Source organism: Siniperca chuatsi, linkage group LG10 (genome assembly GCF_020085105.1).
Source record: "Siniperca chuatsi isolate FFG_IHB_CAS linkage group LG10, ASM2008510v1, whole genome shotgun sequence".
NCBI lineage: Eukaryota > Metazoa > Chordata > Actinopteri > Centrarchiformes > Sinipercidae > Siniperca > Siniperca chuatsi.
The window spans coordinates 16687112-16711810 of record NC_058051.1 but is presented as its reverse complement, the minus strand read 5'-3'; the positions used below and the strand labels follow the sequence as shown (position 1 = coordinate 16711810).

At 40.6% G+C, this 24699-nt stretch overlaps 1 protein-coding gene across 5 annotated transcripts in view; it reads right to left on the bottom strand.

The window, feature by feature from the left end:
- Positions 1-78: 78 nt before the first annotated feature.
- The window catches only part of fmnl3 (formin-like 3), a 33193-nt gene continuing 8572 nt past the window's right edge, over positions 79-24699 (bottom strand). The window contains exons 2-26 of one of the 5 annotated variants that reach the window (XM_044211080.1): positions 18637-18720; positions 18423-18503; positions 17876-17952; positions 14838-14921; positions 14149-14295; positions 13086-13194; positions 12846-12922; positions 12352-12445; positions 10885-10959; positions 10660-10770; positions 10397-10546; positions 9686-9787; positions 9119-9479; positions 8538-8630; positions 8298-8422; positions 7635-7837; positions 7247-7550; positions 7084-7164; positions 6814-6943; positions 6523-6683; positions 6253-6354; positions 5220-5312; positions 4974-5097; positions 3542-3655; positions 1432-1568 (exon numbers count right to left, since the gene is read on the bottom strand). In XM_044211080.1, the coding sequence (XP_044067015.1) occupies positions 3564-3655; positions 4974-5097; positions 5220-5312; positions 6253-6354; positions 6523-6683; positions 6814-6943; positions 7084-7164; positions 7247-7550; positions 7635-7837; positions 8298-8422; positions 8538-8630; positions 9119-9479; positions 9686-9787; positions 10397-10546; positions 10660-10770; positions 10885-10959; positions 12352-12445; positions 12846-12922; positions 13086-13194; positions 14149-14295; positions 14838-14921; positions 17876-17952; positions 18423-18503; positions 18637-18720 (3060 nt within the window). In that variant the 3' untranslated portion in view covers positions 1432-1568; positions 3542-3563. Of the gene's footprint in view, positions 1569-2955; positions 3000-3532; positions 3656-4973; positions 5098-5219; positions 5313-6252; positions 6355-6522; positions 6684-6813; positions 6944-7083; positions 7165-7246; positions 7551-7634; positions 7838-8297; positions 8423-8537; positions 8631-9118; positions 9480-9685; positions 9788-10396; positions 10547-10659; positions 10771-10884; positions 10960-12351; positions 12446-12845; positions 12923-13085; positions 13195-14148; positions 14296-14837; positions 14922-17875; positions 17953-18422; positions 18504-18636; positions 18721-24699 lie in introns of all 5 variants that reach the window. The other 4 variants (XM_044211081.1, XM_044211083.1, XM_044211082.1 and 1 more) reach the window with 4 other exon arrangements.

The following is a 24699-nucleotide window of genomic DNA, read 5'->3' as shown; positions in this document are numbered from 1 at the left end:
GAATGTTGCTTCATTAAACAAAGACCAGCCTCTGTTTTCATACTCCTGAGCTGTAATGACAGCCCTTTGGTCTTGTAGTTACATAATTCATCTTATTTATTAAACAGGAAGTGTCATCTTTCAGTCAATAGACAGTATCATGAATCATTTCTTCTAAAAAGTACATTTCTTGATTTGAATGTACATTAATATAAATGTCCACTTAAAGAATAGTGTCTCATACAACGTGAAGCCAGATTAAGTAGTGTAAAGATGTTTCACTCCCTTTGTGCCAATGTCATGGAAGTTTCAACAGCTGTTAGGAGGAAATGCATCATCTCTATTAAAACATAAGACATCATAGGAATGGAAACGTCCTTCATCCACCTATAGCAGGTTAATGTCATCTGGGCCCTTAAACAGCAGTCCATGTGGAATCTATTTCATACATTTGTCACTTCCCAAATGTCACTTGAAGTGTGACAGAAAGTGTTGTCAAGATGTATAACATTCAGTTTTTAAGAACTACTTGGACAAGGCACAAAGAAATGTCAATTGTTACGACTTAAAGACACTGGCGTAGTAAAGAGGTAAATAAGAGTAATCTTAAAATCATTATTTCCCTTACCCTCTAGTTGTATACTTTTTTAAAGCTGGAAATTTCAACTGTTGCATATTGTTGTCAGTATTATAAGGTTAATGTTATAGTACAAGGCAATAAAAAATACAATCTTTAACAAATAAAGATGTAAAATAAACACATTATGGCTGACTCACAAGAAATAACACTGTTTACACAAAAAAGGCACTTCTTAAGCAAAACATGAGACATTCGAGAAATTTTGGTTTGGCTAGCTTGTCCAAAGGGACCAGTAGAATCGATAGTCTTTCCTCCCAGATACATGCGATTTGAAATCTAAACAAACAATAAGTCCTGACTGAATGTGATGACTCGGCTTAATGATAGGAAACAGTTCCCAAATGTCTCATTTATAACATCGAAGCTTCTCTGTTATTTGGAGGCAAGTTTTGCAAGTGTCTTCAAGGCAAACATCCCAGCAGCAGAGTTGGCATCTTCCCCTGGCTGTCTCCCAGTCTAAATCCTGCTATGACTGCATAATCTGAGGAAATTAACGGTTTTGGGAATAAGATCCACATGTTGGCAGGCACTTGCTAGTGAAAGCACCGTTCTTCCTGCTTTGTGGTCCGCCAGTCCTCAACTCACCTCACCTGCTTTGTAGTTGTCCTCCGACTGGTCTGCTTCTCAGTGTCAACAAAGCAGGGAAAGTCTTGTGTTTGCAGTGAGACAGGAGTAACCCATTGTGCTTCTGTAATGATGCCTGCTCACTTAAAGTGGCTGTAAAGGGCCTCCATAAATAAATAAATTACCCAGCTTAAACAAGGGCTCTGTCCTGTCCCTCTTTTCAGTCTTTGTGATCTGCAGCCTCAGGGTTGAGATAGACCATTGGGACACAGGGAGGAAGGTTATAATGGGGATGGGAGTATAAGTGACGAATAAGTGGTTTAGGGTCTCTTCCAACCGCTCCGGATCAACGCGTCAGCTCGCAGGAAAGGCTGGTTTCGGAGATCTGTGAGTAGGCATGGAGAGAGGGGTGAAAGACAGGAGGCGGGGACACACACACACACACATGTTAGAGGACCCAGAGGTCAATCTGCAAACTTGCTTCTACTTATTTTAATTTCTTTTGCAGTGCTAAGAGTGTTTTTAAGCCATAAATGACATAGAGGACATACACTCAGTTGCCAGTTTATTAGGTGTACCTAATAAACTGGCTTGTTTCTATTATTTTGTCCACCCCATTTATATTAATGAGGGTAGACTAAGTAACACAAACATATCTGTATAAAGCAATACTGTTCAACAGCACCACAAACTACATCCTCCAAAATGATCATACAGTTGAATCAACACCTCTCTAAAACAGTTTAAACAAAAACGTATTATTATTATAACCTTCATAAAGGTAGGAGTTATTGCAGGACTGTGGTATTAGACTGCATTAGTTTTAGCTAGGTGTACTTAATAAACTGGCAACTGAATGTATGTTGTAGTATATCTCAGTCAAACAATTATAAAAAATTTGTAATAACTTCTGCAGTTGAATTTTGATAACTGTGTATTAGAAATGTAAAATTAGCAAATAAGGACATAAACAATGCAGACTTAACATTGAATGACACATTCCCATAACCTTGCATTTTAACTGGTAGTAGTCATACACAAAACAGTGAAATTCAAGGCTTTGGGAATGTAGCTATGGCAACTTCGTAACAATAATAATGCAGCAATTTAAAAAAAAGTAGCCATCATTATTACAGTTACAGTACAATGGTCAACAAGCTCTTCAGTTTGCTGAGCAACAATGAAGCAGGATATGCCACTGAAGTAAAAGAAAATAATTTTGGATACAGACTTTGTTCATGTATGTGTGACTGACTGTGTGTTTCTTCTAGAGCGTGTTGACCAAATACTTGTTCAGCACACCGCGGATGACAGTTAGCGAAGACAAAACATGGCGGACGTTGTTGACAGGTGAGAGGTAAATGAACACTGGACAACATGCAACACATAATGGGAGGGGGTGAGGATGATGATGATGATGATGATGATGATCATAAGGGTACAGTTATGTATTGAAACTGAACAATGATGTTCTTAAAATACCACAGAGGCTTCTTCTCTGATGCAAAGACTTGGTGGAAAATTACACAAGTGAATTCATGTTTTTATGGCTGTTGGGGCAAGTGATATTGAATTTCTTTAAACTATAAACATACTGTAACTCGCTTCTTAATTCATCTTCAATAATCTTGTTTTCTGACTAGTGTGTTGTGAAGCATCTTTTTTTTTTTTTTGCATCCAAAGCACTAGCTGAAGCAGCTGACATCACTGTAGCAGCACACAGGAGCTGGAGGGCCAAGCAGGCCAGGTTTCAGCCAGGCTACCTTCCTTACCCTCTCTTAGGAGTGGGAAATACTGTCATTAATCTTCTTTTCAGCTGGAGGGGGTAGAATAAACAGTGGTGGTTGAGGAAAGAAGAGTCACATGTTAGCAGGAAACCAACACCAAACAAGTTAGTTTCATGGAACAAGGCATCGTTGATAAAACCAGTAAATTAGCCAAACCTCTTTATGTTATGATTATTGAATTCAGCTCCATGAAAGGAATGCCTCAAAAGAAATATGCCATAATAATGCACAGCCTTTTAAATGTGTCATGCATGATGGTCTCACTTGATAATTTAATCACAGTCATGGCTGATTGTACTGTGAGTGTATCAACATATTTTTCACACACAAATATGTTGACGTGCTGTACAACTTTTTTTCCCCATGGAGATCTGTGCCAGGCAAAGAGGTTTGGCTGACTCCTATCACCAGATGCCTGATAGGAGTCTTCTGAAGTAGAACACAAACAACCAATGACGGCCCAAGTTAGTTCACAGTAGTTGTAATGGTGGGGTATGGGGTTGGGTGGGTGACAGGGATCATGCTGCATGCACAGTGGGGTCAGGAGGCGTACGAGAGACACCTGGACAACCTTGGCAATTAGGGGGGAAGGGCTAGCAGTTGGCGTCGTCACAGAGGTTGGCTTCACAGAAGAACCGTGAGCCACGTTTAGCAGTGCGGGCTGTGAAGGGCACACTCTTCAGTACTGGGGGAGGAGGGGGAGGGAGAGAAAACATGTCACACCTGAGACAATGCCCTTCTGGGGGGGGGACACTGTACCACCTTCAAATTTCTTTCAGGAGACTGTAATGAACCTGAGAAAACGTTTTTTCTGTGTGCAGCACAGATCTATGGAAGCAAACCTTGTTAAACCCTCAGGAGCTTTTTTAATAGGATTAGGGGCAACACTTTACTTTAAGCCCCCCTATTTTGTATTTATAAACATTATATATACATTTCATAAATGGTTTATAATGCACTGTAATGTAGTTGTAAGCAGATATAAGTGTTTATTCAAGTATATGCCAACAACTATAACTCTTCCTGTTGGCACCTTTAAGTGGAGGCTGGTGTATAAACAGATAATGAACAACAAAATGGTACAAAAAACAGCTGTAATGATATAAATTATGTCTTCATAGGAGAAGTTCTAATTGCTGACAAATACTGTACATTAACAAAAATGTCCTTTTAGCTACATACAAATGCATTATACTGGGTTATAAATCATTTATTAAATGTTTTTTGTAACATTTATAAATGCTAAATAGGGGGACTTAAAGTAAAGTGTTATCGCACGCACTGAGCATGTCTTAGAAAGGCATCAGTTGCATAATAAACTGTTAACAGCTCTGATAGTAGTGGCATAGAAGCATTATTAACATTACTAAAAATGACATTAATGCAACATTTATATTATTTACATTTTAGCACTGATTAATGATTATGACAAAAAACATCAGTTAGCTTGTGTGCTGAAGCTGTAGATACTGCTTTTTTCTCCCATTAGAGGCCCTATATGTAGGATTTTAAAATGTCTGACTTTGGCGACTCCTAGTGGTAGATTAAAGAAAGTCCCTTGCATAATCCCCAATCAGTTTTCACTGGGATTGTCTTATTTTTTATAAGCGTCATCAGAATACTTTGAATAATGCTATAATCACATAAAAAATGTACACATATTGGTTTTAAAGAAGGATTCTGTAAATAAAGATTCTATATACTGAATCTCATGTACACTTGGAATCAAACTGCCTGTCTGACTATCTACAAATTGAGGCTCATCAGCTTTAGTGCTGTACATTTCAGAACTAACTAGCCAGCACATATAATACTATAACACAATAACTAGCGACAGCTGTGATGCTATGTGCTGTGCTCCAGATGTGGTGGTGTCTGGACCACATAGCACAAGGTGCACTTCAAAGGAGCTGAGCAGTGAATGACCACAGTCATCCTAGACCTGGGACGACCGGGGCTGCTGGCACCCACATGGGGTCTTTTAAGGGTGCTGTCTGGCCCACCTGTGATGATGTCCTCAATAGTGCCATCCTTGCCCTCGTACACGGGCCGGTGGTCTTTGGCTTGCCGCTTGCGCAGCTCTGCGATCAGCTCCTGCTGCTGGTGCCTCTTCTTTTGGGCCTGGACCTGAACCAGAGGATATTTGTACTGTTCATTGTGTTTTTTGGCACACCACAAAGCTTTATTTAGCACTGAATAAACAGCTGAATCTGTTTCATTCAGCTCAGTTGCATGCACTTTGACTGTACCTTGGGGTCATGCTGTTTAGCCTCCTGAGCCAGTAACTTTTCTCTCATTGCTTCCTCCTGCTTTTTCCTCTGTTCATTTTCTTCCACTGCATCCTGTTGAGAAGAGAAAAAGTTGACCAGTCTGCAACAAGAAACTGAAACTCAAATAAATCCAAAGTCAATGTGGCCCTTTAAAGATAGTGGAACATAAACAGGGAACACAGACACATTTTGATGAACATAACCAATCATTAGAAATGTATTCTTTCTCTTTCTGCCACCCCCCTTTAACCTTTCAAACACACACAACTACTTTATATATACACTAAATGTGCTTTAAAGCAATAGTTCTGCATCTTATACTTATTTGCTTTCTTGCTGAGAGTTAGATAAGTAGGTTGATACCACTCTTATATTTGTAACCTTTTCATTTTTGGTAGTTTATTAAGCATTGTGGTTTCTACTCAGGGCTGGTTGGTTTGTTGTTTTAAAAGTTTGAATAACTGAACAAACCACCTCCTCATATACTTCTCCAGGTTTTATGTTACTCCCCTCTCCCCTAGACCAACTTGGAGTTGTAACAAGCGTATTACCCAAATGTCTACTATTAGAACTATTCCTTTTAAGTCACACATATGCACTCAGACAGACACACATACGTAGAAATCCTTGTGTTGCACATTTCCTTAAGCAGATCCCATAAATCCAGACTGAGAACAATCTCAGGAAGTGTGCTGTGTGGTGGGGCAGGGCGAGGCTGTCCGGGGGTAAAGGGGAGGAGGAAAGGAGGGGGAGAAGAACCAGTCTAAACACCACAGCTGCACCTCTAGAGTCAGACCCAGCTGGCCTTTCCTGTTATTTGGCCTCGGACGATACGCCACGTCCTGTAGCACAGAGGCAGCCAAAGCTCTGCCCTGCTCTGCTCTCACTGACACTGACAACATCCAAGTCTGAAACCAGGGAACTTCCCATCTGACCAGTAGAGAAAGCTACACCCTGTCAGTACAGATGTGAAGAAAGATACATAGATGCTGCATCTGCTTGGTGTCCTCACCTTGTAGGCCTTGATGAAGCGCACAAACACAGGGAAGAACACTGAGGGTGGAGTCGTCTTGGCACTCTCTCCGAAGTAGTTCACCACATTGTTGAAGGCTTCCTAGAATTGGGAAGGAGGACAGTGACAGAGTGGAAGCAATGTATGTAAACACTGTCGTGTTGGGAGTCATGATTGCTTGTGTGTTAAAGGTCAGTGAGCTGCATCTGGGACAGAAATTTGCTTCATGGCTATTTTCATTTTTTTGAAGGTGAGGACAGTGTTGGATACCTCTGCTGTCTTGGCGTCCTTCTGCAGCTTGTCTAGCTGTGTGTCACTGGCCTGGACGAAGCCTTTCAGGACTGAATGGTCGTGGAGACTGCACTCTCTCCGGATCAGATCCATGCCTTTCCCCAGCTCTCGAACATCCAGCAGCACATTTTCCAGAGATACTTTTGTACACAGTCAATAGAAAAGATGTTTTATTTACAGATCTATTTACTATAAGAATATATTGTATGAGCATACTATTATAGAAATATATATATATATATATATCTTCAGTGCTTTGTCTGAACTCACCTGCTGCAGCTTTATCCACAAAGTGCAGTTCATTGTAGAAGTTGGCCAGTTCAGGGTACTTCTCTTTCACAATGAGAGCTATGTAGTGGAGCAATGTCATCTTCCTGTCTGTAGACTTAGTGTCCAACAGCTGTGTAACAATAGGAATGAATGGCAATATCAGCAAATGCAGTGCACAAATGAACTGTGTGGCATATTTTTATGCTGACTGGTATTAGGATAAACTGAGCACTTGAAAAATGTCTCCAAATTCTGCTATGTAATACTCACCAGATCAAGACTTTGTAATTTGAAGCCATAAACGCAGCCTCGCTTGCTGCTGTTCATGTAGTTTCCCAAGGCTAAGATGATCTACAAGTAAACCAGAACAATAAATTAATATGCATAAACAATACAAATGCTGCTGATATAAGAACAAATAAACGCTTCTTACCTCAAGTATCCTTTTCAATTTCGGTGCAGATTTCACTGACCCAGAAGCAGCAATGATTGCATTTAGCTGTGGTGTGAGCATGCTGACATTGTCAGAAAAATTCCCAACAAAGGTGATGATGTTCATTCTCTGCGTGAGCCTTTCAATCTTGCTGAATAATAACATGAAGCGATCTTCCTCCGCTAGCTGGTCCAGTGGACGCCGCTCACGCTCGTACTGACGCAGCACCTTCACCTCTGACTCGGTGGGCAGAAAACGCATCAGACACTCCACAAAGTCCACAGGTAAGGCCTTGAGGTCAAACCTGAGTAAACATAACATATATTAGTAACTTGTTCTAACTTGTCTATGGGTCAAAAAGTATTTCAAGTCCAGGAAAAGTGTGTACTTCTCTATTGCTTTGCAGATCTCTTCTGTGGTCTTGTTAGCCTTTCGCAGTGTGATGGCTAAGTTCTTGGAGCGATTGGCGTCCAGAAGAGTGACTTTGTTTACTGCCTTCTGTGCTACTTTACTCTTTGTGCAGGAAAGATCCACAATCGGACCCTGAGCTCTGGTCTTAAACATTTCCTCAAACTTCTCCAGATCCAGCACCTGCACATGAGAGACAGTTTACTTAATTGTTCTGAACTTATATTAAAGGCCCTGAAAACACATTTTCTCAATCAGCTTCTTACTATGATTCCTGGGCTTCTAAGTGAACACACAGTTTTCTGCCAAAGTTAGAACAGTTTTGGTCACTTCACATGAGAGATATCTGTATTCTTGTTTTTCTCTGAGCTCTTCTCACTGGTTTGAAGTGGGCGGGGCTCAGTTGGAAAAAGGCGATGTCACGTATTTCCGTGCACCAATCAGGATTTAACAACATATGAATCAAAATGTGATGACAGTTAGTGGGTTTTTACTTATGTTGCCAGCACTGTCAATCAAATCTGATCAAACTACACCCGCACAGTCCTGATCAAACAGTTTACCTGAGCTTTTGAGTGTTAAACTCTTACATAAGGGTGTTTTACTTTTACTTTTACTTTGATGTTTCATCTGCTTGACTTACCTCTAGCACACGTTCATCATCAATCTCGTTGAAGACTGTCCCATTGATCTGATTGGGCTTCAAGGCCGTCCAATTAAACACAGGCAGGCGGAACTTGGTCTTGATGGGCTTCTTGATTCTGATAGCTTTAGTTGAGAATTAAATAAAAAAATATAAAACTGTTATCTTTTTTCACTACTAGCTGCAGTGGAATTGAAAGCATAACAAAACAAAAATATGTAATTTTGTGTCGGCCCTCACCTGAGAGACCCACACTCAGGATAACTGAGGGAGAAGCGCCCGGCAGAGGTGGAGCGAGAGGAGGTGGCGGTGGTGGGACTGGTGCATTCGAGCCTGTAATTAATGTACAAGAAATTATTAAAACGCTTCTTACTGGAACACTAGAACAAAAGACTATTATGATTTTATGTATCCATTTTATGTATTAATTTTTGGTGTCATTTTATCATCCTACATTATCATTTTAATCTTATATGTTTTGTTATTTTTTATTATTCTCTTCATATTTTATCTTTTTTATCTTTTAATTCATTATAAGCTTGCATTAAATGTTTTGTGTTATTTGTTTTGTGTAACAGTTGGTACTGTTTCTCCTGTGCTGCAGTCTGCCTGCACACTCACACACAAAGGAAACAAGCCTTGTACTTCCCTTTCCTATCTGGGGTAGAAGAACACTGCTGTGACCCATCACCTAGCTTGGCACGTATGAATAAAGAAGGGAAACTGAAAATAGACCTCCTCTGAAGGTCTATAGTCAAACAAATTCAACTTTCACATACATGTGTCACTAGACATTATCACTGTGAGTCACGGTCTATCACCTGAGGCAGAGGGAAGAGGAGGAGGAGGTGGTGGAGGTGGGGGAGGAGGTGGAGGAGCCTCACTGGCAGGTGGTAAACTGGAGTCTGGTCCTCCTGGTTCTGTTAACCCAGCTGTTGAACCCAAAGACAGCTGCCCAATGTCACCCAGTGGGGTCCCAAGGCCACTACTCCCAACACCCCTGACACCCAGCGGCTCGATGGCAATGTCTCCATCAGGCTTCTTGTGCAAACGGATGGTGCCTTGCTGTTCGAGCTCCAGCAGCCGCCTCTCGATGTTGTTGTGCCTCTGGAAGGCAGCATCCTTCTCCTTGATCATCCTCCTCAGGGTGTTGACCTGGGTGTTGGTCGACTCGTATGTCTCCTGAACAGTCACCAGGGGGCAACAAAGAGCACACCACAATGACTCTACATGCCAAAGAAACATCCTGTTTCCTGCTGACCTAATTTGCTATCACAGCAATTTAGCTACATGCATCTGAAACTGATCTTTGCCAACACACAGTGAAGTGAAGCCTTTCTGACGCGAGGCAGGCAGGCAGTGTTACATCATTACAACCGCCAGCTTACCCGTATTACTTGCAGGTCCTTATCTTTCTGAAGGAGCAGCTTCTCCAGATCAGCTACTTTCATCATTGTTTCATTCTCAACCTCCAGCAGCTTCTCCGTCACCTGGGAAAGAACACGGAGAGAGCAACAGAGATGAGAGGTGGTGAATACAAGAATTGATCCACAGCATGGGCAACTTTCCCAGTTCCACTCCCTCCCACTCTCTCCCCTACACACTGTGCATCATTAATACGAAATAAAATATACCCAGCAGCATGACGCAGCAAGAGCATGACACAGCTTTTTGTTTTGATTTTGAACAGATTACACATGTTGCATAGGAATTCACAGGGAATCTTCACCCTCATCCTCCCCCATCATTCCTGACCCCTGAGAGCAGAGTTTGTTATGAAATTCCTCGAGTGATGTCAGGGCTGCCTACGACCTTTCCATGTGAAGAAGGTCTTTGCAAAACAGCGTGGGATACGAAGGCAACTGCCCAGAAAGAATGAGCCAACACAAGAACAATATTAAGATTGTTTCACGCACAGTATTTTCCAGCGTTCTCCACCCCATCATTATTCTGAACCACTTGTGAAATGCAAACACTGAGTAGATTTCTAATCACCACGTAGAAACAGCCAAGTTAAGTACATGGCTGGTGAACCACAACAATCTCATAAATGGGCCCAGAGAGCAGTGTTGGTGGTCCAGACTGGGTGGTGCACTTACATGGGACAGGTGCTCCTCCAGTTCCTCCACCTTCTCCAGAGCCGCATTCTTCGTCTCCGCATCTTCCAGCAGACCACCCACGTCAAACACGTTATCCAGGTAGGCCTGGATCTGCACTGACAGCTTGTCACTCTCCGTATGTTTACATTTCTGACGTGAGGGAGTATGAATCAGCATTAGCGATACTCTACATATACTGTACAAATTGTATATGTTGATATGTTTTTGGATTGCCCATTGTAACCACAGTATTGTCACCTTACCTCCAGGTAATCATCCAGCCCCAGCTTGGTGAATTCATACTGCAGATGGACTCTGAAGTTCATGTCCTCAACTGAGTGGACCACGATGTTAATGAACTGCATGCACGCAACCTGGAGCACAGACACAGATGGATTTAGATACAAATATATTTAATTGGATGGATAAATGGACACACATTCACACCAAAAAGAATCCATCTATCCACAATGCAAAGCTAATCTTACCATGTAGTCGATGTTTCCCTCCTCACAGCGGAAGTAATCCATCAGTCTCTCAAAGCGATGCTTCTCCTTACATACCTAAAATGCAAAAGATGCAATAATACAGAGGCTGTTCTTTGAATCCATAGTGATGATTTAGAGAACTATTTTTAAAAACGTATATATGATATTATAATTTCAGATGATATGTGGGAGGACATAGACTACCAAAAAGCCTGACTTAAGTTGGAGGGGTTCTGACATGGTAGGGAACTTTACCCTCATATTTTAGTGGAGAAAAAGACTTAAGTTGGTTTATATCATAGAGATCACAAAGCTGTAATTGAAAACAGAAGTTTTTTATGAAGATATGGGCACCACCTGTGCAGACTATGCCAGAACTATGTATTTTAGAGTAAAAGCACCACTGTGTTCTTGTTCCTTTAATTTTCCTTTTTTCCTTGTGTTATCTATTTCTACTTGTCAACAAGATCGTATCCTCTATGTTTGTAAGTTGTTCTGTTGGGTCTTGTGTCAATGCAATAAAAATAAAGATCAAAAAAAGATATATCAAAACAACCATCAGAGATCCTCTAACGTCCTCTATGTATCTACTGTGTTGAATTCATGTGACAAATATTAGCATAATATAGTATTTTGTTATGATTAAACACATTCCAGGATCAAACATAATCCATCCCAAGAGTATTGCTGTATGTACACAGAGGATAGCTTCCTCCATTTGCAACAACAACCTCTGCTGATTATTATAATTCATGAGAAGGGAAGCCAGCAAAGACATGGGACGGATTTTTTTTTGCCAATTTCCTACACAAAAATACACTGGGAGGGGATAGGGAAGTTCTAAAAGTTTTTTTTCAGTACTGTAAAAAATTCCATGCTAACTCCTGACAATTCTAACTAGAAATAGTTGTAGTTGTGGACCTAATGTGTGATTACTGGTGCAGCTGTGGTTTAATACCATATGTGGCCTTTCTAGTGAGATTTCAAAGACCTGTCACCTTTTATTAATGTATCATTTTAAAAAATACCACTACAGAAATGCCATCTTGTTTTGACTTGTGGGTTGATTAACTCGTGCATCTCTCTGGGGCTTTTGATTGAAAGGTAATTGTCTTGTTCCAGTGTATAGATGACTGTGTAGGCAGAAACTGAGAGGCTAAGCAAACCATTGTGGTCCACTGGCTCCCATCAGGGTGTTGATCCTTATCATTGTTCAAGGTTGGCTCACATCTGGTGTCTTAATAAGACTAATGACCTCAGACAGGCCACCGTAGAACTTTGCTTACACCCTCAACACACATGAAAACTCCCAGAGCTCCTCAACCATCATCCCTCTACACTGGCCCTTGACTCCCTCATGCACACCAGTGATGTGGGAAATGATGGCAATTCAGTTAATGTCAGTTATAAACAGTGCAACGAAAGGTAGTAATGGTTCAAATTTCATTAAAACATTGCTTTGGGCACCTCTTTGAAGTTGTCAAATGCTGAGAGGATGATCTCATGACCTCCTCGTACTAGACAGACGGCGGCTAGCAGCTCAAGGACCAAGGCTTTTGTCCTGTAAGTACAGAAGACACTCGTTAAGACAACATACTAAAATTAAAGGTGGAAAAGCACAATATTTACACTATCTGCACTACCAGAATGTGTGTCCTCAAAACTGCAAATACATGAAAATACAGGAGTTGAAATCTATAATCCCTACTGAAGGGCAGGTCTTCATAGCTAGTGTTTACCCTCCTAGCCTTCATTATGAAGCGATCAACCCTGGCGGTTTACCACTAATCTTCCTTTAGTAAACATTCCTTTAACAGCCTGTATATATGCCTGTGATCCCTGACTTCAGAGAGAAGCTGAGCCCCATGGAGAATGTGAGGCATATCATATGAACTGGCTGCAGGGTTTCCCCTATTGTTTGACCCAGCCCTGCGTCTATGGAGAGGTGCCTAAGTTCTTACCGTGAGTTCTTATTGTTCAAGCTGAGAGCAATTTCATTGACTGCGTGTGCGTGAGACATGACCATGTTGAAGCCATACTGCATGAAGAAGAGAGAGAGAGAAAACAGGATGTGGTGAGAAAAACCTGGGTATGTATTGAGCACTTGACTTCACAGGAAACACATAATCTGTATGTGTATAACACATATCTATGTCAGATTGTGTGTGAACAAGTGGAGTGTTGGTGTCGCTGTTTGGTACCTGATAGTTCATTATTGCTCTCAAGCACATGATGCACACATGCACATCATCTTTTTGGCTCACGAGGCGGGAGTTCTTGATGGTTTTGGTGTTTGAAACCGAGCCATAGCTGTAACAGATGGCAGAAGTTAATATCTGGTAGAGATTCAGTGATCAAACTCAGTGTTTTACTTTAAATGTGATGTTTAACCATGGCTTGTTTCATTTATTTCTGAAGTCTATCTGGTATTCATATGACTCTTGTTTTAAGCATGTCACATAGAGAGAGGCAGAGAGAGAAAATTACAGAGTACGAGGTCTGACAGAAAAAACTTGGCTTTTGAGGTTACAGATGCATTATGGGAGATGCCTGGTTTCCTTGCTGCTGTCAACAGACCGAGGTCTATGCACACAGACTGCTATTATGTAACTGTATTGCAGTCATCATGGGCACAAAATATGAATCTTGTGTAGTTTTTAAATGGCTTTTACAGTGTCTCATTTGCCAGAATTTCTGTGTCATATACATTTTCTAAGGTAATACTACATGATACTTAATGCTATACTAATACATTTTGCAGTAATCTTAATCTAAATGCTATAAAGACTGAAAATTATTCTTGTGGGCTATTTTTCTGTTCACTATAATAATGTTTATTTACTCCTGTCAGACTTTTACATCTTGTATCTCTTCATCTCCTGTCTGTGTGTGGCTCAGTGATGAAGAAGAGAATCACAACTGTCCAATACATGCTGCAGCACACAGCTGGCTCTCATCTGAAGACAGTGCAGATTCACATCTGGACAGATGAGGGAGGACCATTAACCAAGAGAGATGCATAGAGCAAAAGGTCAAAGACTTTAGTTTCTATCTCTGATACAGCTCATCATCTGCAGTGCCTTGAGGCCAAGAGAGAGGTCAGCAGACCCATAACACATCAACCATTCAGGCACTGTCCTGAAACAAAACAACACCAAGACAACTGGCTTGCATGCTAATACATGTTTATAGCATTCAAGGTTAGCAGAGCGAGGCAATAACAGGGATAGGTAATAGCAGGGGAGCTAGCTTAGCAATACGTACCGGAGGACAGACTGGCGGGCAGAGCGCACCAGTGTGTTGCAGAAGGGTTGGGTGCTTGTATGGTGCAGATCCTCTATGGACCTGCTCCAAGATTTAGTCTTGTCCAAGAAGCCATCCTCCCCATTCTCCAGCCCCTCAAAATCCAACCTGGGCCACATACAGACAAGACAGACAAGCCAACACAGAGGCACAGGGGTGTAGATGAGAGGCATGGGGGAGGTTAGGTCAGCGAGGCAGCTTGGTAGAGAGCCAGGGGTTATCACAAGAACTGTCATCAAGCTGCATGATAAAGCTCAGCACAGAGATTCTGTCCTATTCAGGCAAGGTATAGCTCAGCACTACACCACATAGCATCTGTCCAGAAACACATTCAGTTTGCCAGGTATGCAACAAGGCATACAAACACATCCAAAGAATGCAATTTGCCCATTTTTAGATGCACAAGCAGTTTATTACAGGCTCTACAGGACACAACATGTTAACTCAGCAGCTGGATCCACTGCCCAGCCCAGTTCCTTAGGAAAGGTTTTGGCTACAGTCATGAGAGATGTGTGTGTGTGTGTGTGTGTGTGTGTGTGTGTGTGTGTGTGTGTGTGTGTGTGTGTGTGTGTGTGTGTGTGTGTGTGTGTGTGTGTGTGTGTGTGGCGTGTGTGTGTGTGTATAAAGTGTACATGTGCAAAAGTACTCACATGACAGCACACTGGGCAAAGGAGAGGTACTCCACCAGCACGTCAAGACCTCTGTTCTCATCATTGAGGAACTCCCTGACCCACCTGTGAAGCATGGGAACAGAGAGGGGTTAGCAGGGCACCAAATCAAGAGCACACCCTTATGCTTTAGGACTGCATTTTACCCGTTAATGGAGAAAAAGAGAGAGAAGCAGAGAGAAAATAGAGATTTGTGTAATTTCTAAGCTCCATAGAAACATTATTATAGGACTTGTACTTTGTAATCAGGTTTATTACAACTCGAGTCTTCTTTTGGCCATCCTCCCCATCACTTATAATAACTAATAACATCTATTTGTCTTATTAGGTGTGAGGACTCCTGAAATAATGGATAAAAAGGACAAATATTTACTTAGAACATTGAGAGTAAGTTCTTTAAAAGTGATTACAAGAAATTGTAGGCAAATGGAAGCCCAAGTATAGACAAATGGAAATAACTAGAGGAGCTAATTAAAGGCAAGAAATCACATTTAAAATCAGATTATATTGACTGTTTTGAAACAAGATGGGTTAAATGCTTCGTGAAGTAAAATCATGGAGGTATATGTAGACGGGTGGATGTGTATTCATGTTATTATATGTTTAGGTATGCATTTTCACACAGATGTGTGTATAGTATGCATGCATGTATAAGTACACATACATCGCCCCTGACTTTCCTGATGCATTAATGTAAATGCTTACTGGGTTTCACTGTAGAGCTGCAATGATTGGTCGATTGGAAAAAATAAATCAGCAACTATTTTGATAATTGATTAATCGTTTAAGGCCTTTTTCAACATTTGATGGCTGTAGGTTCTCAAATGTGGACTTGCTGTTTTTCTTTTTCTTACATAATAGTAAACTGAATAATTTGGGGTTTGGGGCAAAACAAGACATTTAATGATGTCACATTGTGCTCTAGGATATTGTGATGCATTTTTCATTGTTTATCTGATGTCTTAGAGATCAAACGAGTAATCGAGAAAATAATCGGCATTATTATTATTATTAATCAATAATGAAAATAATGGTTAGTTGCAGCCCCACTTCACTGTTAAGAACAGATATTTATTTATTTATCTTTTTATATTTTTGATGAATAAAGTTCTCACTGTAACACCTATAAAAGTTAAAACATTGTACTGACCAAGTTAATTGCTAAGATCTAGGAAAGTGGCGACATTGTTAAAAAGAAGTCAGAGGGCAAGAAACACAACACACTTATTTGGAATAGAAGAGGCAAACTTATTACCCCTGTTCATCTATCAACTGGTTCAATTTTGGCTTACAGAACTTGCCGTAGTTGTGCGTGCATACAATATTCCTGTGCAATGGAATATACCTAATCTGGCTAAACTTTCAGCTTGTGTACAACCTGTCTGACTTATTGTAGCAATGTCACCATATTCCAATATCTCAGCAATGACTTTGTGAGTATAATGTTATCATAAATGATAGAAATGATAGAAATTACAAAAATAAGACCCAAGTTGGACCGGAATTATCCTTTAAGGCAGCTCTGGAGGGCTCTCCCCTGCCTTGACAGAAAGAAATTGGAAGGAATGCCATGGAAAGTAAAGTAGAGCAAAGCTTCAGATTTCGTCCCCATTTGATTCCAGTTTTTTGGAGAGAGAGACAACTCCAAACAAAGGAATTCCCACTGCGATGAGAGAAAGAATGTGGAGGGCATATGGCTGAAGGAGCTGGGCTCAGGTCGAACCCCTGACTGTCAACAGTATTTAGTCTGCCTCCCCCTCAGACCCCCTTCACCTCCTCCCCACTTCTTCAGGGAACTCCAGGGGGGGACAGGATTGAGGTAAAAGGTTCTTAAAATAGTCTTGAAGTGCCAGTTATGATGACAGCCTGCTAGTCAGCCAATGGCGAGTCAGGCAGGAAAGCAATCAAGAGACTCAAAGTAGCTGAGGGACAGAGGGAGGGAAATGGAAGAGAGGTGAGGAGAAGACAGAGGAAAGCAAACAAAGCAGTAAGAAGTAAGATTGGGTGCAGGAGGGAAGGAGGGAAGGAGGGAAGGAGAGGAGGGGAGTGGACAAGGAGGCGGGCTTGATCATCAGTTTCCTGTCTACCTACCCCCCATCTGACCCCTCACTCCTTCCTCTCTTGCTCCTTCTCTCTCCCTCTACTTCTCTCCAACCAGTTGCTATTTCAGATTTTCTTGGCAATCTCAGGAATAACACATCAGAAAGGGCCCAGGATTCAGACACACACAATAAACCAGCATCTGTTACACTCAATCCCACCCACAAATGTCGTCTAAAAATAGCTTTTCTTTTTCTTGTCTTTCTGGGAAATGCATCGAAACAGACCTTTATTGATGAAGCCTAATAGAATATGAGTTATTCTTGGAGCTCAATGAACGCTATGGAAAATCAAAGCCTTTTTACAAGCTCCTTTTTGTTTGGGAGTTCAGTGGAAAGTAACTGCAGCACATTTTTGTGGAAGTATTTGTGTGACATCGGATTATAAAGTCAAGGATCATGTCTGCAACACTGAGATAAAGATAAAGGCTAGAAAAGCCCAATATAACACAGTGGTTGTATAGTGAACAGTATTGAATGCCTATGTCTATGACAAAATCTGACAAAATAATACAAAAAGACTGTTTGCTTTAAAATGTGAGAAATATGTAAACATAAAAGTATCCTTTTTGTGCTTTTCACTGGGTTCAGCATTGGTCAGCCAGGCTTCCTGTCCCTCTGGCATACACACAGCAAAGCTTCCTGCTCAACACTATGGGGGAGTGGAAGAGGCATCACAATGGCTACCATCTGGGCATTATGAGGACCAGCTCTATGAAGTGGAGCTGCAGAGCTTGGCAAGTCAGAACAATGGGGGATATTTGGGCACCAGAGAGAGCTCTGGGTCCCTGCAGCAGCAAGAGCACAGAAAGGACTATTCTTCAGAAGGGTAAACAATAATGTGGTTTCCTTAAGCTTTGTGCACCAATAAATAGAACTGTGTAATTCACCAGAAAAATGGGAGCGATAAGAACTGATTACCCGATGTGGTTTGTCCTCAGTGAGATCTCCAGCTCCCTCAAGACCTTTGTAGATTCCTGCACCCGCCTGCGAAACTTCTGTAACACATAATAAAAGCAGAAAGTTTTGCTGCATTTGTCATTGTGCAAGTACAACTTAATAAGCAGTGAGAGTTTACAGTACCCCACCGATTTAGCATTGCACTCCTGTAACATTGTCGGACTCAGAATGGACAGTTTAATAAAAAGTATTAAAATAGATGCAGCAGGACCAGAGATCTCATCTTTTTTACTCCACGCATTCTTCTTCCTTTGTGCCTGCATTACCCACAATGCAACTTGACCACTGACATTTCATTTGTGACAATTTGTGACAATTTGTGACATCACTTGAGGCAATTTATCTGACTTTACACAGCTCCCTCTGTAGCCAAAAAAGGCTTTATATAACTTGTTTCACATATGCAATTATACTCCCCAAGACCTGTAAACAGACTCTGATGTGTAAAATTGGTGGAGTTCCCCTTTAAGAGGACACTATATTTGAAAAGTCATTTGTACAGTCTCACCTTTCGTGTGACTCCAGGGTCTAAGTAACCTCGTAGCTTCTGGATGTAGGTGTGAGGCGGATTCTTCACCTGAAACCTCTCCTGTAGATACACAACAGAGTAAGCATTGTAATGTGTGTTTGCTGAAGTGTTTGTGCAGAATGAGTAATGCAATGGTGGCAGGTGTGTGTACATTGTGAGTGCTGGTTTGGTAATTTAGAGTTTATGAATGCACCTGGTCGCAGATCAGGTCCCACTTCTTCTCATTGTCATACTGTCTGAGGAGCCTTGCTTTGTCTGGAGGCAGGTTCATAGAATTCTGAAAATGTAAAATGTAAGCATTAGTTTCATTTATAACCACATATTTCCCTATTTCTGTTTGTTTGACTATTTATAGAAGCTGTAACCAAGTATGTGTCAGTGACTGGGGCTTTATAGGCCTCTGGCGCCAACAGCAGAGCACAGCCGAAATTTGGGGGACTTACACTATGACCTCACTTCCTGTGTTGACTTTCAGCATCCTGCCCCAGGAGATGATTCGCATCTCCTCTGCACTCCCAAGTCTCAGTATCGTTCAGGCAACACTTTACTGTTAACTACAACAAAGTTATGGGCCTATTAGCGGACCTGTCATCTAATCCATCCATAAAAACACTTGAACGCCACATGAGACATCCTGAGGCAGCCAGTTTACTGTGGCTCAAATTAAACCCTAAATGCGCTAATTTATGTTTGGAGACCAATCCACTGAAGCGTTTTACCTCCTAGTGACAACTGTAAAAAAGAACACAAACTATACGACACACATTTTTGACTGATAACTTCCTTGACTGAGCCAAGAGCTTGTAAACAGGCGTTGAGATGGAAATCTTAAAAATGAGGAAGCGCAACAATATGAGGGAGCTCGCCAGCCCCTGAAACTGATCACCTCAGCATTTCTCTTTGAAGAGACATGAGGGATTGTTTGCACTGGGAACCCTCATTTACACCCGTATCAACAGTACCCCGAAAGCCCGGCCACAAACGGCCTGTCAGCTTGACTTTTAACCTGCAGCTATAACTCAGCCTCCTGTCTAAAACGCAACACCCTGTTAACCCATCCCAGGCCAGCCGTGATGTTCAAACTGGCATTTTGCCACTGGTGAAGTGTGATAGATGGAAAATAACATATACCTATTCCTATGGCAACCACTCAGTCATTGGTCGCGGTGGAATATCACGTGTGAGTATTTTAAAATTTGTTTTCCACATTGGGACCACATTGCTCACTCTATCAGCACACCATGAATCATGTTGTCTAAAGAGGACTGAGGACAGAGGTAAAAAAAACCAAACTGTGCTTCTGTATTTCTTCTACACATTTATTTTATGGAGCTGACTAATAATTTCACGCTGAATAGCATTTTTTTGTAATCCCAAATTACAAAGCACACTCAAAAACACATGCAGTAACCTTAAACTGCAGATGGATGCCATAAAAAAAGCATGTAAAAATACAATGCCTGACAAAGCTGTATGTGTAGTGGAAAGCAGTGCAAAGATGTTACATATTGGGTCTTTGACATAACCTGCTTTATAAATCCCACACAGGAGAGAAGAGAGAGGCAACATGCATACCAGATGTCCAGAATTAAAGGAGGAATGTGTCCTGTTTATAGTAGTAGTTTATGGTAGTAAATGTTCTCTCTTGTCTGACCCCTAAGCTGATCTCTCTCCTCCTCTGTCTCTCCTGGGAGAAATTTTACCAACAACACAGTCTTTAGGAAGGTCATACTACCTGAAGAGTAGTGTCCCATCTGTGTCTGTCTCTAATAAATGATCTGTCTCTAAGCATATTTAAGAGCGGATACTACCCACAATTTTATTTAAAACAATGTTTTAAAAAAAACTGATGGACAACTATTAATTACAGGTTGATCCACTTTAATTAGCATTGGTCACTGATTAAAAACTACTACAGTAAATAATAACCCCCATTTTGTGATCATCATAAGAAAAAAATCACATATTCAAAAAGCTTTAACTTATTAATTTTGGGTGCATTGAATTATCATTAATTCAGTTCTGGGAAACCGTGACTGGCATTTTTTGGACATTTGGACAAAACAACTAATCAACTGATTGAGAAAATAATCAACAGATTAATCAATGATGAAAATAATAATTAGTTGCAGCCCTCTTTTACTATATGTGAGACTAAAAAGTTAAGTTAGTAACCTGAGTCCACCTAAGTTTAAGTGGATTGACCCTTAGTCATATTCATAATGAAGTAATGAATCAGAAGTACCGATTGCACTAAGTGGATCTCTTTAATACACTCCAGAAAATGTTCAAGAGGCTTGAATTTTGAGGTAAACAACTGAAGGGTAAATGAAAAAAGATTTCCCTAGATATCTACACCAGCATCTGTCCAGACACAAAGCCTGGCTCCCTTTGTTTTCTTGGTCAGTCATGCATACTAAAGTAGAACTGTGGGGCAAACAGGCAAAGAGCAAGGTCCCCTTTTGTACTAATGTAATTCTGAGTTTCTGGAAAACATGCAGACCAGACACACACACAGATGTTCATCCATTTAGTAAAGACAAAAGAGCAAAATAAAGTCAAAACCTGCCCACTGTTATTGGATTTGGAAAAGATTTAAGTTATAAAAACAATAAAATAATGTAATAATCAGTAAATGCAATAGGTACCATGTCATTTTGAGCACAATGAAGACACACTGAAGACTTGAAGATGTTTAATACTGTTCTGTCTTTAGTCAGTTAGAGCCTCAGGTAATGTAAACAAATACAGGTGGGACTGTGTGCAGATGTGTGTGGAGCTACAAATGTAAAAACAAAAAACATTTATAAAAAGTATTGCTCGAATGATAGGGGGGTGGAAGTGGGTTGGGGGGCATGTTAGAGAAGAGGCTTCTCCTGCGACAAGGCAAAAAGCAGAAAGGATGTTTCCTTTCTGACTAGATTTGGGTAATTCGAGCCAAGTAACCCAATTTAGGTAATTTCATTTCACTTTCTCCCACAGTGATACAATCTTGCACTTCCTGTGTTTATAAGAAGCTAAAAACAAGTCGTTTTATGGGAGACAGGGAGCAGTGGCACTAGTTTTTAACTCACTGGCCCATTTTAGGGGTAAAATACTACAGAAATGCCAAAAATGTTTGGTGCTTGTTATGTTGCCATGTTGCCCACATACTCTCTCCTCCAGCAAAGCCTTTCGTGTTTGACCTGAGACTGGCTTGACAAAGGACTCAATGTGGAGCTTTGTTTTTATTTGGTGCTGTGCCATTCCCATCCTTTGACATTTGAGCTATTTTTTTTCCTCATAGAAAATCGCTAACAATGGCTGGTGGGCAGGGTCAGTGTATGCCCCCTGGTGCTGTGTGGAGCAAAATCTGGCTATAAGACAACACCAGTACACTGCACAACCAGATGAACTGGTTCTATTATCACCACTATCTCTCCAATCATTAGGCCCCCATTGTGAGCTAGAACAGGAGACAGTTTACAAACAGAGCTACAGAAGAGATAGAATGAAAAACTTCACTGTAACTCCACTCTAATATGGTTAAACTTGTTAAAATACCATTAATCTTTTTTGCTTCTTATGTAAAGATCTCTTGCACACAAATCTCAGTTACAGAAAAAAGTAAAGAAATGCGGTGACAAAAGATATAATGGAAGAAATAAGATCGGAGAGGATTAGTGAATAGTCAAATTAATCAACATTAATTTAGATTTGATGATTAATTGTTTAGAAAATACCAAACAATGGCTGGTTTCAGCCTCTAAAATGTGGTTTCTTTATTTTATATCATTACAAATTGAATACATTTGGGTTTTGGACAACACAAGCAATTTGAAGATGTTACCCTGGTCTCTGAGAAACTATGATCATCATTTTCTGACATTTTATAGACTAAAGAATTAAACAACTACTCAAAAAAGAGATTAACCATTTAATTGATAGTGAAAATAGTGTTTGATTGCAGCCCTAGGATAAATAACAGGTAATTAACCTAAAAAAGTATTAGGCACAAGCAAAGTAAAAAATTGGGATAATCATTTAGAGGAAAAATGATGCTGTGGAGGAGATTTAAGCACTGGAGTAACAACTCTAAAACAGAGAGACATTTGAGCCATCAACAAAGGAAGATGGGGGTTTTAAAGACTCAACAGTTAAAGTAGATGACGGGGTCAGGTTGCCGGTTAAGGAGGCATGGAGTCCAGGAGGGCCATCAGGGACTCAGCAGAGCGCTCAAGTCACGCATAGACCCCAAAAACCAAGGGTGGATGCTGTAGAGCCCATGGTCACTTCAGACATTAAAGTCAACAGGGCAACTCCATCTGCCCTAAACTGGACAGCTTCCTAATCCGAGCTGATTTACGATTAGCCTTGAGTTGAGCTTATGACTCGCAACTCCAGCTAGAAGCCCCCAGAAAGACAAATGGAAAAGAGTGACAGGATGTTTCCTCCTCTGATCTTTCTCACAGCCTCACACTTTCAGTCGGGATAAGATATAACACCACCATACACCAAACGTTAGAGCTCTGCATGCAGACGTTCCTCAGCCTGTTTTTGTAGAGGACACTGTTTTGCCAAAGATGTTCCTCAGGTTGCTACCAGGCAAGAAGTTTATTCTGCAAGATGTCTTTGGCAGCTGTGTTTTCTTTTGTACTGTACATATTATGATGAATAAAGAATGTGAATTTTCCATGAAAAACCCTGAAATATTCTGGTGTACAGATGATCAAAAACTGAAATGGTTGTTTCATTTTGATGTGTTTAAGTTTCCTAAGTTTGTCTCAAAAGCCTGGAAGAGAAGGCAAGTTGGACTAAGTTTTTATCAGTGATTTATGGAATTTGTTGTAGACAATGAAAGTCTGAAAATGTGACTGAGAAAAATAATTGATTTCCTTAATTCTTGGACTTTGTTGTAGTATTGATTGGAAATGTTTGTGTAGCATTCTGGATCTGACTTGTATGAATCCGTGGTGGCATGTAAGCCCAGGCAAGCTGGGCTATTTGTATGCATGACATGTGTCTTGTCCCATGTAAATCAAATTTTCTGACTGAAACACCCTATAAGTGGCTTACTAAGCAAATGCATTCAATGTGATTCTCTCTTTTGTGCTCCATCAGTGGGTTGGAAATGCAAAGTCTGTGTTTTTTATCTACTTTGATAGGTTTACACAGGCCAGACTTAGTTGTCATCAGCTCAGAGGGAAATGAGTGGGCGGTTAAAGAGCTCACTATGCCGGACAGAGCCTGTAGCAGTACAGACACTGAAGCCCAGACAGACCTCTTAACTCCCAACAAGTCTGAGTGTCTGCTCATCAGGGTGGGGTCCAGGAAGAAGGTACCTATGGCACGACTAAGCTGTAAGATGCCCAGCCAACACAATCAAGGGTCACAGCACAACAACAATGCACTGAGCTTAAAACACATGAAAGGCAGGTTAATTTATTTGATCATGTATAGCACATTTCTTACACAATGGCAATTTAAAGTGCTTCACAGATTGCATATTAGACAACCAGTACAAGATAAACAGATAAACAAAGACCAATACCAATGTGGAGCTTCATATTGAACATACAGATTTAAAAGTGGTATCGATCGAAAGTGAATAAGTATATTTCCTAAAATGTGGAACTATTCCTTTAAATCTATATATATAAATACTAGGGTCAACAAAAACTTTAATTATGGTGGTCCTAACCCTTCAATTTATTCATTTTAGAGACTTGTCTTTTCTTGTCTTTTTTGTTTAGCAGCTGAAGGCTGAAAAGAAAGTGACTGACCTACTGGAAATAAAAGCATGGTTCAGCTTTTTCAAATCCTGTTTGGACATTAATCCTGTGACTCTTGTGATAGAATAAAAGGCTGACATTGTACATGATTTCATTTGGCTGCTAAAATATTTGTTTTTTTAAAATTATAAATAAAAGCATCAACATATTGTTTCAAAGCACATCAGCTATATATGAAAAAGCAACACATTTCTGAGCATACTTCAGTGATCTGGTAACAAAGGAAAATACTGGACCAGCCAATGAGGAGGGAAGATAAGACCAGAAGCACTTTAATGAAGGGTACTGTCTGAAGAAGGTGGAAAAAGCCAGGCCACTGATCCCAGGCTATCAGAAAGTAGAGCCAACAAGGAGGCAAAGAAAACATAATGAATATGGGACTTGGCAAGACTGTGTTTGTTTTAAGCATATTAACTGAGCATATTTAGGCCCTCGTAATGAGAAAAGAAAGTGATGCACCATTTCCTATGCCAAAGGTGGCTGGA